The sequence below is a fragment of the Scyliorhinus torazame genome, chromosome 7, assembly GCF_047496885.1.
Source record: "Scyliorhinus torazame isolate Kashiwa2021f chromosome 7, sScyTor2.1, whole genome shotgun sequence".
NCBI lineage: Eukaryota > Metazoa > Chordata > Chondrichthyes > Carcharhiniformes > Scyliorhinidae > Scyliorhinus > Scyliorhinus torazame.
In genome coordinates, this window is record NC_092713.1 from 60,952,820 (window position 1) to 60,970,921 (window position 18,102).

Consider the following 18,102-nt stretch of genomic DNA (forward strand, 5'->3'; position numbering starts at 1 on the left):
CTACTGCAAAGAAGTATAACGACAACTGAACAGCCAAGAACACTACAGACAGTTACCCGCAGATCCGACCAAGGAACACATCCGCCAACTTAACAGACTGATCAAGACCTTGGATCCAGATCTTCAGAGCACCCTACGTGCTCTCATCCCACGTACTCCCCGCATTGGAGATCTCTACTGCCTCCCAAAAATACATAAGGCCAACACACCAGGCCGCCCTATCGTTTCAGGCAATGGGACCCTGTGTGAGAACCTCTCTGGCTACATCAAGGGCATCTTGAAACCCATCGTACAAGGCACGCCCAGCTTCTGACACGACGGACTTCCGACAGAAACTCAGCAACCATGGACCTGTTGAACCAGGAACATTCCTCGTCACAATGGACGTCTCGGCACTCTACACCAGCATCCCCCATGACGACGGCATTGCTGCAACAGCCTCAGTACTCAACACCGACAACTGCCAATCTCCAGACGCAATTCTGCAACTCATCCGCTTCATTCTGGATCACAACGTCTTCACCTTCGACAACAAGTTCTTCATCCAGATGCACGGAACAGCCATGGGGACCAAATTCGCACCCCAATACGCCAACATCTTCATGCACAAGTTTGAACAGGACCTACTCACCGCACAGGACCTTCAACCGATGTTATACACCAGATACATCGATGACATTTTTTTCCTTTGGACCCACGGCGAAGAATCACTGAAACGACTACACGATGACATTAATAAGTTCCATCCAACCATCAGACTCACCATGGACTACTCTCCAAAATCAGTTGCATTCTTGGACACACTCGTCTCCATCAAGGACGGTCACCTCAGCACTTCGCTTTACCGCAAACCCACGGATAACCTCATGATGCTCCACTTCTCCAGCTTCCACCCTAAACACATTAAAGAAGCCATCCCCTATGGACAAGCGCTCCGTATACACAGGATCTGCTCAGACGAGGAGGAGCGTAACAGACATCTACAGACGTTGAAAGATGCCCTCGTACGAACGGGATATGGCACTCGACTCATCGATCGACAGTTCCAACGCGCCACAGCGAAAAACCGGACCGACCTCCTCAGAAGACAAACATGGGACACAACCGACAGAATACCCTTCGTCGTCCAGTACTTCCCCGGAGCGGACAAACTACGTCATCTTCTTCACAGCCTTCAACACGTCATTGATGACGATGAACATCTTGCCAAGGTCATCCCCACACCCCCACTACTTGCCTTCAAACAACCGCGCAACCTCAAACGAACCATTGTTTGCAGCAAACTACCCAGTCTTCAGAACAGTGACCACGACACCACACAACCCTGTCATGGCAATCTCTGCAAGACGTGCCAGATCATCGACATGGATACCACTATTACACGTGAGAACACCACCCACCAGGTACGCGGTACATACTCGTGCGACTCGGCCAACGTTGTCTACCTCATACGCTGCAGGAAAGGATGTCCCGAAGCGTGGTACATTGGCGAGACCATGCAGACGCTGCGACAACGAATGAACGGACATCGCGCAACAATCACCAGGCAGGAATGTTCCCTTCCAGTCGGGGAACACTTCAGCAGTCAAGGGCATTCAGCCTCTGATCTCCGGGTAAGCGTTCTCCAAGGCGGCCTTCAGGACCCGCGACAACGCAGAATCGCTGAGCAGAAACTTATAGCCAAGTTCCGCACACGAGTGCGGCCTCAACCGGGACCTGGGATTCATGTCACATTACATTCACCCCCCACCATCTGGCCTGCAAAATCCTACCAACTGTCCTGGCTTGAGACAATTCACACCTCTTTAACCTGGGGTTACCCCATCTCTGGATCTGTAAAGATTTAATCACCTGCTAATGCTCGCATTCCTAGCATTGTTTGGCATCTTTGAATTTGTCTATATATGTGTTTCTGGAACAGACCTCTTCTTTCACCTGAGGAAGGAGCAGCGCTCCGAAAGCTAGTGACATCGAAACAAACCTGTTGGACTTTAACCTGGTGTTGTAAGACTTTGTACTGTGCTCACCCCAGTCCAACGCCGGCATCTCCACATCATGGCTACCTTTAAAACAGAGATGAGGAGGAATTTCTTCAGTCACAGGGTGGGAAATCAGTGGAACTCTTTGACGCAGAAGGCTGTGGACGCCAAATCACAGAGTATCTTTAAGACGGAGATAGATAGGTTCTTGATTAATAAAGAGAAATGGGGTTACGGGGATGAGAAAAATATCAGCCATGATTGAATGGCGGAACAGACTCGATGCGCCAAGTGGCCTAATTCTGCTCCAATGTCTTATGGTCTAAGTGGCGCTTGAACCATGATCACCTGACTCCAGGTAGAATCATCACCAACTCAGGGTTAACACGAACTGCTTGATCTGATGATAACATGCAAATTCAAATATTCCAACACATAATATGCATCTTGCACTTCTGAAATAAATCCTACGAAGATGGGACCAGGAGTAGAACATTCAGCCCTTTCAGCCTGCTCCATCATTCTATAAGGTCATGTCAGATCGAATTGTAAGTTAACTCTACTTTTTTGTTTCCCTTCATTAATGGCACCCCCATTAACTTTTATCTGGAATATTTAGTTAATATTTCATTTCCTTCTATGTCTTCCCTCTCCATGATCTTCTTGGCTAAACATAAACTACTGCAAAAATAGAGGACCTACAACTAAAATGAGCTCAATGCCATTTTAGACTAGCCACTAGGTGATATTAAAAGTATTTTTTAAAGTTCTTTTTCTCCCCTGTCAAACAGAAAACCAAATTACCATTGTTTGGTGCGTCCCTACAGCAATGCAGTTAAGATTATGAAATCAAATCTGTGCATCACCACATGTTCCTCTTCCAACATGCTGATCCAATTTTCTCCCAAAGCATTAGGGCCCAGAAATTCCTGAGCTGACCTAGGCAGAGGGCAAATCTGGGGTGAGGTAGAACCTCTCTATTTCAGTGGCCCAGATCCCATGGAAAATTCCAGGATCTAGATATAATGATACTTTGAATATTCCAGGCAGGTGCCCATGTTATCCCCAATGAATATTGGAGTGCCTGCCTAGCCATCAGTGGGGCAGAGAATGAATTAATTGAGGCACTCTGCTGCAGTGTCAGCAGGGCCACAGGCTTTAAAACTAACAAAAACCCTTTGCAAAAGTATGGCCGTTTTCTTATGACTCTCAAGTATTACTGATGTACAGCATTGCTTCGGACATAGATTAGGAAAGCACATTGCAAGATTTGTTTTCCTAATTTACATGTCAGGGCTGGCCAGTGAAATTGTCGGGTTTTACGAAGGGACAAAAAGGGTTAGAATCCTACGAACGTTGTATTCTGTTCCAAATTTCAGCCCTTGTGCTGGCAGTTTGTTGTCCAACCACCATTTTTTGCCGGAATTGCAGGATGTAGACTTGTAGAAATTTCAGTAAACTTATTCTTGCAAATATATGTCTTTGTCCAAAATATCTCAAAAATTGGAGAATTTTCGATAAACAAAGTTTCCAGGTGTTTTTCTCCATTTTCAATGATTTTATACTAAGACAGTACAGACAACACATGCCACAGAACAATAAGTTACATCTTTGTACTAAGTTCCGGATCCATGTCAGTACCTGAGAGAGGTCATTCCCCACCCGGAAGCAGGAAACAAATTATATTTATATAAAAATCAGAGAGCAAGTTGAGTTCTACTATTTTTAATGTGCCTTCTAATGGTTAATTCAGTGTTGGCTGGGACCTTGATGGAGGTCATCTGACCATCTGCTGTCATGAAGCAGGATATATGGTAAGGATTAGGAAGGTTGATATGACATAGTAATTGTTAGTAATAGAATAAATCATTAAAGAAAGAGAGAACACATACATTTTGGACAGTAGATGGTACTATATAGGTCTATGAAATAAATCTGAGAGAAATGTTAGTATTTTACAGTTCTTGCTCAATAGAAGAGAAATACACATTCAAATTTTCACAGCTGTCTAGATTATCCAGCAGTCACCGAGGTTAGATTTATTCATTCTTTTTTTCCACTACTCACCCTGAACTGCTGGTGGTCATAGCGGTCATGGATGACAATGAACCGGAGATCAAAGCGCTTGCAGAGGTCGAAGAGATGGTCTGTTTCTGCTTTGGTCCATCCATCATCATGTAGATACATTTGATATTCCTGCTCCGAGTATACAGGCACCTGGACTGTCTTTAGAATCACAAAGACATTTATTTTGCTTTTATTTACAACTTTTAAAAACTAAAACAATAGACTTAACATAGTTTGAAGAATTGCTACAGACTTCAGTTATTCCAATTCTCACATTGATTGCTGGGCAAAATAAAAAGCTAATTTTTATATATCTTTCAAATGTCAGTAGCAGTTGTGCATGAATGTTACTGATGCTATTTACAGTCACAAGAGCTTATGTGAAATTGCAGCAGCTTACATGCATCAATTTAACAAAATACCATAGAGCATCGAAACATGGTTCAATTTTTAAAAAATTCTACAGTCCAGTCAATCACATAGCACAGTAGAATATAAGAGTCAGTAAATCACAATTTTTGAACAAAAATCTAGCTCGACAATTTAGTAAACATTCCAAGAAACATTATGATCTTATATCACAGCTTCTTTTTCCCAGTAATTTTTGGGATAACGATATAGTTTCCTCCATTCTTCTGCTCCCCAAAAGAGGGACTGCAATTTCTTTTATTATTATTTTTTGCTAACATTAATGCTTCGTACCTTATTAAACCTAGCGAAAGGGTAGTCTTTGCCTTCATCTGCCAGACGTCTCCAATGGAAAAATATTGCACCATCCTTCCTGGCTGGGTTGGTGAAAGGCATCCACTTCCATGGTCGGACCTTTTTACACCCCAACTTCGCTTTAACAGTCCTGTACCCTTGTGTTGTGTCACTTGGAAGTAATGGAGGAGCATCTCTTTACAAAACATAAAAGATTTTAAATTGTGGTTAACAAGCACACAAAAACACATTTATCTATGAAGAAATAGTGTTCAAAATTTCACATAGGATGCCAAATTTGTTTTGTTTCCAGTTGTTACAATTTCTAGTCAGACTTTGTGTTTACTTTGACTGGAAATTGGTATGTTAACATTTTCAATCAATCTTGCTGTGCCATCTTTCATCTTTTAGTTTGCTGCTGAACTACCAAGTGTGAAAATACAGAGGTAGTGGAGGATTTGAGAGGTGGTAAAGATGTCACCAGCCTGCATGTGGACTGTTCTTTTGGAAAATGTCAACAAATAGATAAGAAAGAGACAAAGGATGGAACCTTTGGGAACTCAAAAGCTAATGATTAAAATTGGATAGTTAATAGTGGAACTAATGAAGGGCGGGCAGCCCCACTGAGCTGGACAGAAAAGAATTGGCATATGAGAAGGTTGGTTTGATTGACCAATATGCATTGAGGATAATGCATATTGCCACTCAGTATGAAACTTGGGACTTTGACTTGTGATATTTCAGTTTTGTAACAGGGACCTGCTTGGAGAGATTAAAATATGGACTTGCAGGAAAGTTGAGCACAGATTTGTTGCTTTTAAATGAGTCTGGTTATGCCATAATACAAAAGGAAAATAAAAGTTCAATACTCCAACTTCACTTCCTATGTAGGGGCTGGTTTAGCTCAGTGGGCTAGACAGATGGTTTGTGATGCAGAACAAGGCCAGCAGCTCGGGTTCAATTCCAGCTGAGAATTCTGAATTCTCCGTGTACCCGAACAGGATCTGGAATGTGGTGATTAGGGGCTTTTCACAGTAACTACATTACAGTGTTAATGTAAGCCTACTTATGACAATAAAGGTTATTTACATTTAAATAAGTTGTTCTGTTTATATATACTCATGCTTCATTAAAAGTACAGAATGTTGGTAAACAGTTATATGTCTTCGATATATGTCTCAGTAAGATAGCAAATAGCGAGCTAGTTGCAGCTTATTTTAACAGTAGTCACTGTACTCAGCTAATATTCAACAGGATCTGTACAAAGAAAGCATAAGTCACCGAGATAGCATCTCCTGAACTTACAGGATTCAACAGTTTCATGTATACCAGCTACAAACTTTCATTTCCTTAAGTATTTTTCTACAATTAATGTGGTTAATTGTAATTATCAAGCACACACTTCAGTAGAAACAAACTAAACAGATAAAATTCTTTAAGACAGCGTACAATCCGAACATCAATATGGATAATTAGCCCAGTGTGTATCACCATCATGTGGCCACAAGATAAATTGCATCTGCAAAAAAAAAGAGCAAAGGACTAGAGGGTGTGAGAACACAAATAACAGGTAAATATATATTACAATTATCAAGTAATCTTCAGAATTTTGACTATTTTCTTGAAAAAAGACTTAATGGTATTTGGTCCCTGTGGCAAATAATTGAGTTTGTTCTATGTATTTCCAAAAGAATATGGGATGGGGTGTGGCGTCCAAAGGAGGAGGTTCAGTTACCCCCCCTTTGGCTGCCACAAGCACACGCAGTTAAAGCTGTTTGGCTTCATACATGGCCTGCACGTCCCTCCTTGGGCGGCAAGGTAGTATAATGGTTAGCACTGCTGCTTCACAGCGCCAGGGACCTGGGTTTGATTCCCGGCATGGGTCATTGTTCTCCCCATGTCTGCGTGGGTTTCCTGCCACAAGTCCCGAAAGATGAATTGAACATTCTAAATTCTTCCTCAGTGTACCTGAACAGGCGCCGTAGTGTGGCAACTAGTGGAGTTTCACAGTAACTTCATTGCTTGTGTGTTAATGTAAGCGTACTTGTGACACTAATAAGATTATTAAACAACCCGCACCGGCAGTACGAGGCCCAGTTGGCTACTTATGGGTCTTAATTGGTCCCCCATGTCACATATAACAGCAGGGGCAGGTAGGTAGGTGCAGCAAACACTTCTTTTTGAATCCTCCCCCACCCTCACAACTGTCCAAAAATCTAGTTCATAATTTCAAAGTGTGCAGGTATTACAAAGTTTAGAAAGGTTGCAAACAAGGAGAAGGATACTCGAGTAGATGGGAAGGTAGTGGCATAGTGTTATTGTCGCTGTACTAGTAATCCAGAGACCCAGGGCAAGGCTCTAGGGATCTGAATTCGAAACGGCAAGAAAATCTGGAATTAAAATTCTAATGATGACCATGAAGCCACTGTCAATTGATGTAAAAACCCATTGGGTCATTAAATATTTGATGTGACTCCAGGCAATGCAGTTGGCTCTTAAATGCCCTCTAAAATGGCCTAGAAAGTCACACAGTTGTGCCAAACCTCTAAAAATTCAATAAAAAGGAATGAAACCAGATAGACTACCCAGCATCAACCTAGGTACCGGAAATTACAACCGAGCCCTTTCCCACAGGCAGGACACACCCAACAGAGGTGGCAGCACACAGTGGTATACAGTCAGGAAGGAGTTGCCTTGGGTGTCCTCAACATTGGCTCTGGACCACATGAAGTTTCATGGAATCAGGTCAAACATAAGCTAGGAAACTCCTTCTGAAAACCACACCCCCCCCCCGCTTGCTCTCTGATGTTGAATCAGTACTTCATTTTGAACACCACTTGGAGGAAGCAAGGGCGTAATGTTCCAACAGACCGAGCCCTAAAGGACATAACTGCTAGATTGGGTCTGCGGCAGTTGCTGAGGGAACCAACAATAGAGAAAAATATATTCATTCTCACCTGCATCTGTCCATGACCAGTAAGTGGAGTCACTGCTCCTGTCCAGTCTTCCTGTCCCGTCTTCGCATTGAGGATACCTTCTGTCATGTTTGTGTGGCACCACCACCGTGCTAAATAGGATAGATTTCGAAAAGATCTAGCAACTCAAGGCTGGGCATCCATGAAGCACTGTGGGCCATCAACAGCAGCCGCATTATATTCAACCACAAGCACATGGCGTATCAGAAGCCCCCACTCCACCATTACCACCAAGCCAGGGAATCAACTCTGATTCAACGAGTGCAGGAGGGCAAGTCAGAAACAGCACCAGGTATACACCTGGTGAAGCTGCAACACAGGACTACTTGGGTGCCAAACAGCATAAGCAGCATGAAATAGACAGAGTAAGCAATTCCACAACTAATGATCAGATCTGAGCTCTGCAGTCCTGCCACATCCAGTCGTAAATAGTGGTGGACAACTCACTGGAGAAGGAAGCTCTACACATTTCCCCATCTCACTGGAGAAGGAAGCTCCACACATTTCCCCATCTTCAATGATGGAATATCCCAACACATCAGTGCAAAGGATAAGGTTGAAGCATTCGCAATAATGGACGCGATTCTCTGGCAGCGTTGCGCTCAAGCGAGAGCTCAACGCAGCCGGAGAATCCCGGGAGAGGCGTGCAGCGAGCCTCCTGTCAGCCTCTGTGCCTCGCGGAATTCACTGAAGTCCCGTAAGACGTTGGAATCAGAACTCCGCCCCAAATGGGCATGACCAAACGCCACTCCCGGAAGTAGGTCGTAAACCCACTTACAACACAACTGCCTGGGATCCACCTATCTCCCTTGATTCTCTGGCCTCACTAAGAGGCTGCAGCGAGGCACTGATCAGTACTGGTCCACACAAACGTGGACCAAGCAGAATGGTATCCGGGAGGGGTCTCCCTTTCAAAATGGCACCCCAATCTCGGAGTTCAGCTCCCCAGTGCTAAAATAAGTGCCAAAATAAATTCTAAATATGAGCTAAACCGGTGAGAAACTCCCCAGGGACCAATAAAGCTCCTAAGTGTTATTGAATAGCGGTGGGGAGCTCGCCGGCAGGGCTGGCAGGAAACTCCCTGAAAAACCCACCACAAATGAACTTACAAATTCTGGGGGAGAATCACGCCCAATGAGTCAGAGGTGCTGGGTAGGTGATCCATCTCGGTAAATGACAAAGGTCCCAGCATCACAATGTCAATCTTCAGCCAATTTGATTCGCTCCAGGAGATATAACGAAGCAGCTGAGGGCACTGGATACTGCAAAGGCTATGGACCCCGACAACATTCAAGGAATAGCACTGAAGACGTGTATTCCAAAACTTACTGTATGCCTATCCAAGCTGTTCCAGTACAGCTACAACACTGGCATCTACCTGACAATGTGGAAAAATCAGGACAAATCCAAATCAACCAATTACCATCCTATCAGTCCTCGTGATCCTCTCGATCACAAAGTGATGGAATGGGTCATCAGCAGCACGGTCAAGCAGCATTTGCTTAGCAACAAGCTGCTCACGGATGCTCAGTTTGAGTTCCACCAGGGTCACTCATCTCCTGACCTCATTCTTGACTCCTCAGGGATACAGAAGCAGCAAGACCTGGACAATATTTAGGCTTAGGCAAAACAAGTGGCAAGTAACATTTTTCCCACACAAGTGCCAGACAATGACATCTGCAACAAGAGAGAATCCAACCATCACGCTCAATGGCATTACAATTGTTGAATCCCCCACTATCAACATCACTCATTGACCATAAACTCAACTGGACTAGCCATATAAATATTGCGGCTACAAGAGTGGGTCAGAGGCTAGGAATCAGCACAATTAGTGGGTAAATCACCTCCTGATCCCCAAAGCCTCTCCGCCACCTATGTCCCAAAAGACGTGCTTGTTAGGTGATTTGGACATTCTGAATTCTCCCTCGGTGTACCAGAACAGGCGCCAGAATGTGGCGACTAGGGGATTTTCACAGTAACTTCATTGCAATGTTAATGTAAGCCAATTTGTGACAATATTAAAGATTATTATTACAAGATACAAGTCAGGAGTGTAATGGACTACTCTCCACTTGCCCAGATGAGTGCAACTCCAACAACTCAAGAAGCTCAACATAGCCCACTTGATTGGCACCTTCTTCCACAAATATTAATTTCCTTCACCACCAATAAACAGTGGCAGCAATATGTATCGCTTACAAGATGCACTGCAGAAACTCAGCAAGGCTCCTTCGACAGCACCTTCCAAACCCACCACTGCCATCTAGAAGGACATGGTCAGCAGACACACAGGAACACCATCACCTGGAAGTTCCCTTCCAAGAGCTTAGATGGGCTCAGGTTGTTTTCTTTAGGACAGAGGAAGCTAAGGAGTGACCTAATTGAGGTGTACAAAATTATGAGGGCTTAGACAAGAAAGACTTGTTTCCCATAGCTGAGGGATCAATTACCAAGGGACATAGATTTAAGGTGGTTAGTGGAATGATTAGAGGGGACATGAGGAAAACCTTTTCACCCAGGGGGTGGTGGGTGTCTGGAATTCACCACATAAGTTGGTGGTTGAGGCTGAAACTCATTTAAAAAAGGTACCTGGATCTGCACCTGAAGTGCTTTAACCTGCAATACGTTACAGCCCAGGTGCTGGAAAATAGAATTTAAAATGAGTAGCTGGTTTCTTTTAACTCATTTTTTTTTTGGCCGGCGCAGTCATGATGTGTTGAATGACCCTTTTCTGCACTAACATTTCTACAGTTCAAAATCACTCACCATCCTGACTTGCAAATATATCACCATTCCTTCACTGTCACTGGGTCAAAATCCTGGGATTCCCTTCCTAACACTGCACAATATGGACTCCAGCGGTTCCAAGGCAGCTCATCATCACAATATTCCAAGCAAATTAGGGATGGGCAATAATTGCTGGCCTATCCAGCGATGCCCACACCCTGTAATGAGTTCAAAAAAATTTCAGGAGGACGTAGACTGGTGAAATGGGCAGACACGACACAATATTTAATACACAATGAGAAGTAATGCATAGTGGGTGGAAAAATGAGGAGAAGTTCTATAATTAGATGGCACAATTTTAAAAGAGGGTTACAAGAACACAGAGACCTGGATGTGTGTGGGGCGAGTGGGTGTCGCATTCTCAAATGGTTGAAGCTAGCAGGACAAGTTGATATAACTGTTAAAAAAAGCAAATGGAATTAGTGACAAAGGAGTACAAAAATGAGGAAGTTGCTGCAAACCTTAATAAATCAATAGTTAGGCCTTAGCTGGAGCGTTCTGTCCAATTTTGGATACCACAATTTAAGAGTGAGGTCAATCAAGGACTTGAAACGGATGTGGTGATTTACAAGAATAGTACCAAGAAAGATGAACTTAATTCTGTGCAGAGGCTAGAGAGGTTGGGGTTGTTCTCTTTGGAGCAAAAGATTAAGGGAAGATTTAATCGACACATTCAAAATTATAAAGCGTTTTGATAGAAAAGACAGGGAGAAATTGTCCAGAAGAGTTAGTAACCTGAGGAAAATTATTTTGGATAATCGACAAAGAAGTCAATGGGGAGATTTTTCTCTTTAGCATGCAACACATTTTGATCTCGAATGCATGACCTGAAAGGGTGGAAACAGATTAAACTGTAAATCTCAAATGGTAATTGATATATACTTGAGCAGGGACATGGGGAAAAACAGGGACGTGGGACTAATTGGATAGCAGGTTTTTTTTAAACCAGCACAGGCACAATGGGATGAACAGCCATCTTCAATGCTGAACGATCCTATGATATAGATTAGTAATGGTACCAACATACCTTTCTAATTTAATCTTTTACAATTGCCAAGTCACCTTTAATTTTATAAATGAATTATGATGTGGAGATGCTGGTGGTGGACTGGGGTGGGCACAATAAGAAGTCTTACAACCACATAAAGTCATCACTCACCTGTTGAAGGAGCTGCACTCCGAAAGCTAGTGATTCCAAACAAACCTGTTGGACTTTAACTTGGTGTTGTAAGACTTCTTATATATGAACTAGGCCATCATTATAGTTGAGCTGCATTGTGAAATACATATTGTATGTTTCACAAGGCTCAGTACTGGCTCCAACCATGTTAAACTTGTACAAATGATCTTCCAAAATCTACCGCACAATAATTCATACATGATGACCACATCTGCAACTCAGGCCCCCGACTTCGACACTTTGGACCGGACTCTAAACAAGGACTTATCAAAACTTTGAACAATACAGCAACACGTGGTGATTCAAGCCAAGCCCTGCAAAAACAGTATCCAGCTTATTCTATCTTTACAATGTTAAAGCCAACATAGAGCTTAACATCCAAATGAATGGCAATCCGTTAAAGCACCACCCAACTCCAACATACCTCATAGTGACCTCAGATAGGAGACTGATGTGTGCACACAGAGTTGACAGCCTTAAAGGTAAAGTCGCCATAGTCCCAGTTGACCATAGGCTGCTTTCCCCTTTGAGGGGGAGAGCTGACGGGAGGTGATTTAACTTGAGGATCACCAAACCTCAGGCGAGGGCAAGGTTAAGAAGGCGGGCCTTCATGACTAACCTCAACCGGTACGGGAATTGAACCTGCACTGCTGGCCTTGCTCTGCATCACGAACCAGCTGTCTAACCAAGTGGCCTAAACCGCCCCCCTGGAACACTACGTTCAACATCACTCCCTTGGCTCCCTGTCCTGGCAAACCTCACTCCTTCACATATCCGCCAACTTGCAACAGCCCACAAACTGACAGAAAAAGTTTTCAATGCCAACCACTTACCACTTCATGTTCATCCACTCAGCCCACCCAAAGTACGACTCCCATCAAGACAGCAGATCTAGAAAAACCCTCCCACACAGGACTTCAGTGCAAATTCCACCTTGGCAAATGAATGAGAATCATTGGACATGACAAACAAGCACCTGGTCTCAAACCCAACCCAACATCTGCCTGGTTTCAACCTTCCAAGGAAAGAGTGGTCCACACTTGACAGGTTCAGGACCACGTCCCCTGCTTGGAAAGAAGTTCAGGTTTTTGATCCAATCAGTGAAGGAATGGCAATATAGTTCCAAGTCAGGATGGTTGTGGCTTCCAGGGAAACGTAAAGATAATGGTATTCCCATTAGTCCACTGCTCTTTTCCTTTTGGTAGTGGAAGGTGCAGTCAATATAAACGTGGCAAGTTGCTGCAGTGCATTTTCAAATAGAATTAACTGCTGCCACTGTACCTCAGTAATGGGGGACAGTCAAGAGTGATTTGTCCTGGATGATGTTGAGCTTTGAGTCTTTTGGGAACCACGCTCAACTAGGCAAATAGAGAGTATTCGATCACATTCCTGCCTTGTAAATGGTGGACAAGTTTTGGGGAGTCAGGTGGTGAGTCATCATTTCAAAATTCCCAGCCACTTGTAGCCACAAGATTCAAGAGAGAGTCCCGATTCCCATGATCTTTCATTTTGCTGGGGCTCGTTGATGCACAGTGAAATTCTGCCTCAATTTGAGTTCAACTGTTTACAGCTTGCCATGTTTGGGCCCAGACTGTAATGAAGTCGGGAACATAATGGTCCTGCTAGAACCCAAACAGAGTGTCTGTGAGCAGTTAGGGTTACTTGATAGCACAGACAATGGCCCCATTGATCATTTTGCTAGGGTGGCAGGACTGCAGAACATTGATCTGATCCATTGGTTGTGAGATCACTTAGTTGTCTCTTGCATGCTGTTTGGCATGCATATAGTCCTCCTGGCTTATAGGTTCTCCAGGTTGGCATCTCATTTTTAGGTATGCCCGGTGCTTCACCCAGTTTGCTCCTGCACTCTTTATTGAACCAAGTTGATCCCCTGGCTTGATGGTAACGGAAAAGTGAGGGATATGCCGGGCCGTGAGATTAAAGATTGAATATAATCCTGCTGCTGTCAAGTCCATAGTGCTTAATAATAATTTTTATTTTCACAAGTAGGCTTACATTAATGAAGTTACTGTGACAAGCCCCTAATCGCCACATTCTGTGCCTGTTCGGGTACACGGAGGGAGAATTCAGAATATCCAAATTACTTAATAGCACGTCTTGCAGGACTTGTGGGAGGAAACCCATGCAGACACGGGGAGAACGTGCGGACTCCGCACAGACAGTGACCCAAGCCAGGAGTCGAACCTGGGATCTTGGTGCTGTGAAGCCATAGTGCTGACCATCATGCTAATGTGCTGTCCTTCATGGATACACAATTGAGTTGCTATATATGATCTGAATCTAAACCATTTAGCATGGTGTTAGTGCCCTTCAACATGATGGAATCTCCTCAGTGTGAACATGAGACTTCATCTCCACAGACAGATCAAAATTACACTACTTTATACGTAGTGTTTACAAGGAATATTTGCAAGAGTTAAGAACTCCACCATATGTACACACACACACCCACACGCAATATAAGGCTGGAAGCTAAAGTGAAGAAAATAAAGATATCTGTAACTTCCAGTTCAAAAAAAACTATACCGTACTGTAATGTGAAAGATATGAGACACAAAGTATTGTTGACCTATAAAATTTGTCATGGGGAGTTCACCAATTGTGAAGCAGTTTTTATTTTCTTTTAATAAAGTATTTATGCCGGCAGATCAACTCTGACATTTGGCACGGGTAACTCAGATCTTGAGTGCAACTTTTGAAGTTTATCAAGGCCTAGCTGAAATGTGACAAATGTTTGTCAGGATAGCACAGCTGATTTATTGAAGCGATAGATCGAATAACCACAAGGCTTCAGCTGCAATATCCAAGTTTTTTATGGAAGCATCTCAAACATCCTACCTGTGATCACGGTGCAACTATCAACTCCCCACCACAAAACGTATTTTAGGTACTACCTTAAATTGTATCAAATATTTTTTTTAAATCTAGTAACAGTTATTTGTAAACGTTCTGTCTGGATCACCATTTGCACTAGATATTGTAGTGCCATAGCAACATGGAGAACTATGATGTTTCCTCACATGATGTAAGAACTCTGGTGCATTTCCATCTGACTGTCATATGACATGGGCTTTCCCAGAGAACTTAGGCTTTCCCAGAGTGCTTAGTAGTTCTGTGGAATCTGAATGAAACAACTTTTCCTTTATCCACCTAAATCCAAGAATCTTCACATGTCCTTCTCTTTTATAGTTTCCAATTCCCCGACATTAACCTTCTACTTTTCCTCAAAAGAGGTCCAATCTTGTCACCTCTCCATTATTCACCAGGTCAGCCTGTGGACTCGCCACTTCTTCCTCGAACGGAGGCTCAAAAATCCTCAATCTACCACCTTATTGCTGAATTTGTCCTCATATTGAGTAATTTCTTTGACGCAACACACTTTCTGCAAATAAAAGTATTGCTATGGCAACCTGTGTAGATCCTAGACTTTTTGTAGGCTATGTGGAGCATTCTTTGTTCCAGTTCTATTCAGATCCCCATCCTAACCTTTTTTTAAAACTGTATATTGCATATTGTGTCAATGCAAGTTTCCTGAATTGGTTATCAACTTTGTTGCCAACTTTCATTCTTCCCCTTGTTTTCATCACATGGTTCCAACTTCCATTCTTCCCCTCGTTTTCATCACATGGTTCATCACCACCTCTTCATTTCCTTTCCTCGACTTCTCAGTCTCAATTTCTAGACTAGGCTTTTGACCAACATCCACTATAAATCCACCGACTCCCACAGCTACCTTGCTACATATCCTCACACCCTAGGGACTCCATTCAATTCTCTATTTCCATTGCATCTGTTCTGATGATGTCACCTTCCAAACCAGTTCTTCTGAAATGTCATCCTTTTTCCTCAACCAAGCATTCCCTTCCACAGGGGTGGAAAGAATCCTCAACCCTAGTATTTAAACAGATTTTTATATAACACAATGTGCATTAAAAGAAAGTGAAAGACATTATTCTGAAAACTTGACCAGTTAGTGAAAACCTGTCTAATTTTCATTACTTTTTTAAAATTGCAGATCCTGAAATCTTCATTGTTATGAAGCACAAAATCTACTCAAAGTTTCAGCAGAATCCAGGGACAGAGCACTATGGAGTAACGCTGCAATATTCCATTGCTGCCACAGGAGGCTGCTCCAACGCTTAAAGCTGTTGAAGTTATGATCAAACTCTCGAAAAACCATTCAAATGTGGGCAATTATCAAAAACATTACATTTCATTGGCTTTAACTTACTTTTTGTCAGAATACAGTAGAGCATAAACTTCTCTGTGCATTCCTTCTGGTCTCTTAAATGTGAGTGTTTCTGTAGACTTCTTTGACTTTTTCTAAAATAAAGAGATTAATTATTCAAAATTAGCTGTACCATTAAGGAACACAGCAGAGGGAAAATTGAAGGGCTTAAAACTCTACATAATCAAACCATATATAAAGTAGAATAACTAATGCAAGAAGGAAACATGATAAGAAACAGACCAGAAAATGTATTTTCCCAGATATTACCTAATTATAAATAGCAGCCATATGTATAGTGTATACTGCAAATTAGTGCTACAGAATTTCAACTGCCAACAACATTGCAGTAAGTTACCATCTTTGGGGAGCTCAAAACTACAGTAATTTATCTGCTTTGTGAACAACTCCAAAAACCAGGTTGATCGTTCTGGCCCTCCACCTTACTGTTGATTGCTGATTCCTGGCTTGCAAATGTTCATCTATTCCTCCACCCCATCAAATCAAAGGAATATTGAACAGTACTTTAGGATTTTACTTCCAGCCAATTGTAAAAATTATTTAGCTTTTTCTTCCTGAATTAATCAAGTTTTTTTTAATTGATTCATGGGATGTGGATGTCGCAGGCTGGGCCAGCATTTATTGCCCAACCCTAATTGTCCTTGAGAGAGCAGTTCAGAGTCAACCACGTCACTGTGGATCTGGAGTCACATGTAGGCCAGATCAGGTAAGGATGGCTGATTTCCTTCCCTGAAGGACATTAGTGATTAGATGGGTTTTTACGATAATTGACAATGGTTTCATGATCATCATTAGGCTTTTAATTCTAGATTTTTATTGAATTCAAATTTCACCATCTGCAGTGGCGGGATCTGGTCTCTGATTTACTAGTCCAATGACAAAACCACTATGCCGCCGCCTCCCCCAAGTTTGAAATGTACTTTATTTCTGAACCCGGGTCCCCAAAGCATTACTCTAGGTCTCTGGCTTACTAGTCCAGTGCCAAAATCACTATGCCACCGCCTCCCCGAATTTGAAATGTAGTTTATTTCAAGACTGATGTGACAGCAATACGTTGGTAGTCCTCACAGTTTTCCAAAACCTAAATAAAATACAAGTTGAAAGCTGATCAGATGATTGCACTATATTTCATTCAAGGCTTTTTTTTTAATTAAAAAAAAGGAATATTCCATGATGAGATGGTTGTTTTTGACTGGCGCAGACGCGATGGGCCGAAGGGTTTTTCTGTGCTGTAGACCTCTACATCATGTATTTAATATTTATTCTGCCGAATTAGTTGATCTCAGTCAGGTCAATTATAGGGATACAAGTGGCCTTAGATACCTGGATTGGGGAGTGAAATATTTTCAAGGATTAGTATGCAGTCACATTAAATTCAGTATCGATAGGACTGAATCGGACTATAATACCCCAATGGTTAAATTGTCCATGGACACTTTAGGCTCAAATGTAACCAGTTAATCAAGATTCTGAAAGATGGGTGGTACAACTGAACCAGAGTCAACAATTTCAAACGAGGAAGGGGAGGAAATTGGCAAGAAAAAAAAATGGAATTTCTAAGCAAGGCTCATAATCATCTGTGGCCTGAATTTAATCACTAGTTTTGTAGATAAATCTACAGTTTTACTTACTTTGTTTCTCCAACAAGGGGCTGTTTGGCACAGGGCTAAATCGCTGGCTTTGAAAGCAGACCAAGGCAGGCCAGCAGCACGGTTCAATTCCTGTACCAGCCTCCCCGAACAGACGCCGGAATGTGGCGACTAGGGGCTTTTCACAGTAACTTCATTTGAAGCCTACTTGTGACAATAAGCGATTTTCATTTCATTTCAATTTTTCCAACATCTGCCCACATGTCCTAATCGGTGCTGCTATAGGAAATATTTTGACTTAATTACCAGCAATTGAAAATTATATGGGATGAAGTGTACAATGTTTAGTGTCATTTCGGACTTCAAAAATATACCTAGATCTTACTTAAAGAAAAATCTAATCCCATAAAATTGAACTCTCAAGATTTTTAATTAAGCATCATCACTGATGTTAAAGCGAACTAGAATGCAGTATTTATTTATTTTCTACATTGTGCTGCATCATTGGAGTACTTGAACACTCTGTTAAACACAAATTTTCGATTTCGGC

The 18,102-nt window shown here is 42.5% G+C and overlaps 1 protein-coding gene across 2 annotated transcripts in view; it reads right to left on the reverse strand.

Annotated features, from left to right (window-relative positions):
• Positions 1–18,102, reverse strand: part of dmap1 (DNA methyltransferase 1 associated protein 1) — a 96,476-nt gene that overhangs the window by 64,742 nt on the left and 13,632 nt on the right. For both annotated transcript variants that reach the window (XM_072510773.1, XM_072510774.1), the window contains exons 3-5: positions 15,946–16,037; positions 4,749–4,944; positions 4,047–4,205 (exon numbers count right to left, since the gene is read on the reverse strand). In XM_072510773.1, coding sequence (XP_072366874.1) covers positions 4,047–4,205; positions 4,749–4,944; positions 15,946–16,037 — 447 coding nt within the window. The remainder of the gene's footprint in view (positions 1–4,046; positions 4,206–4,748; positions 4,945–15,945; positions 16,038–18,102) is intronic.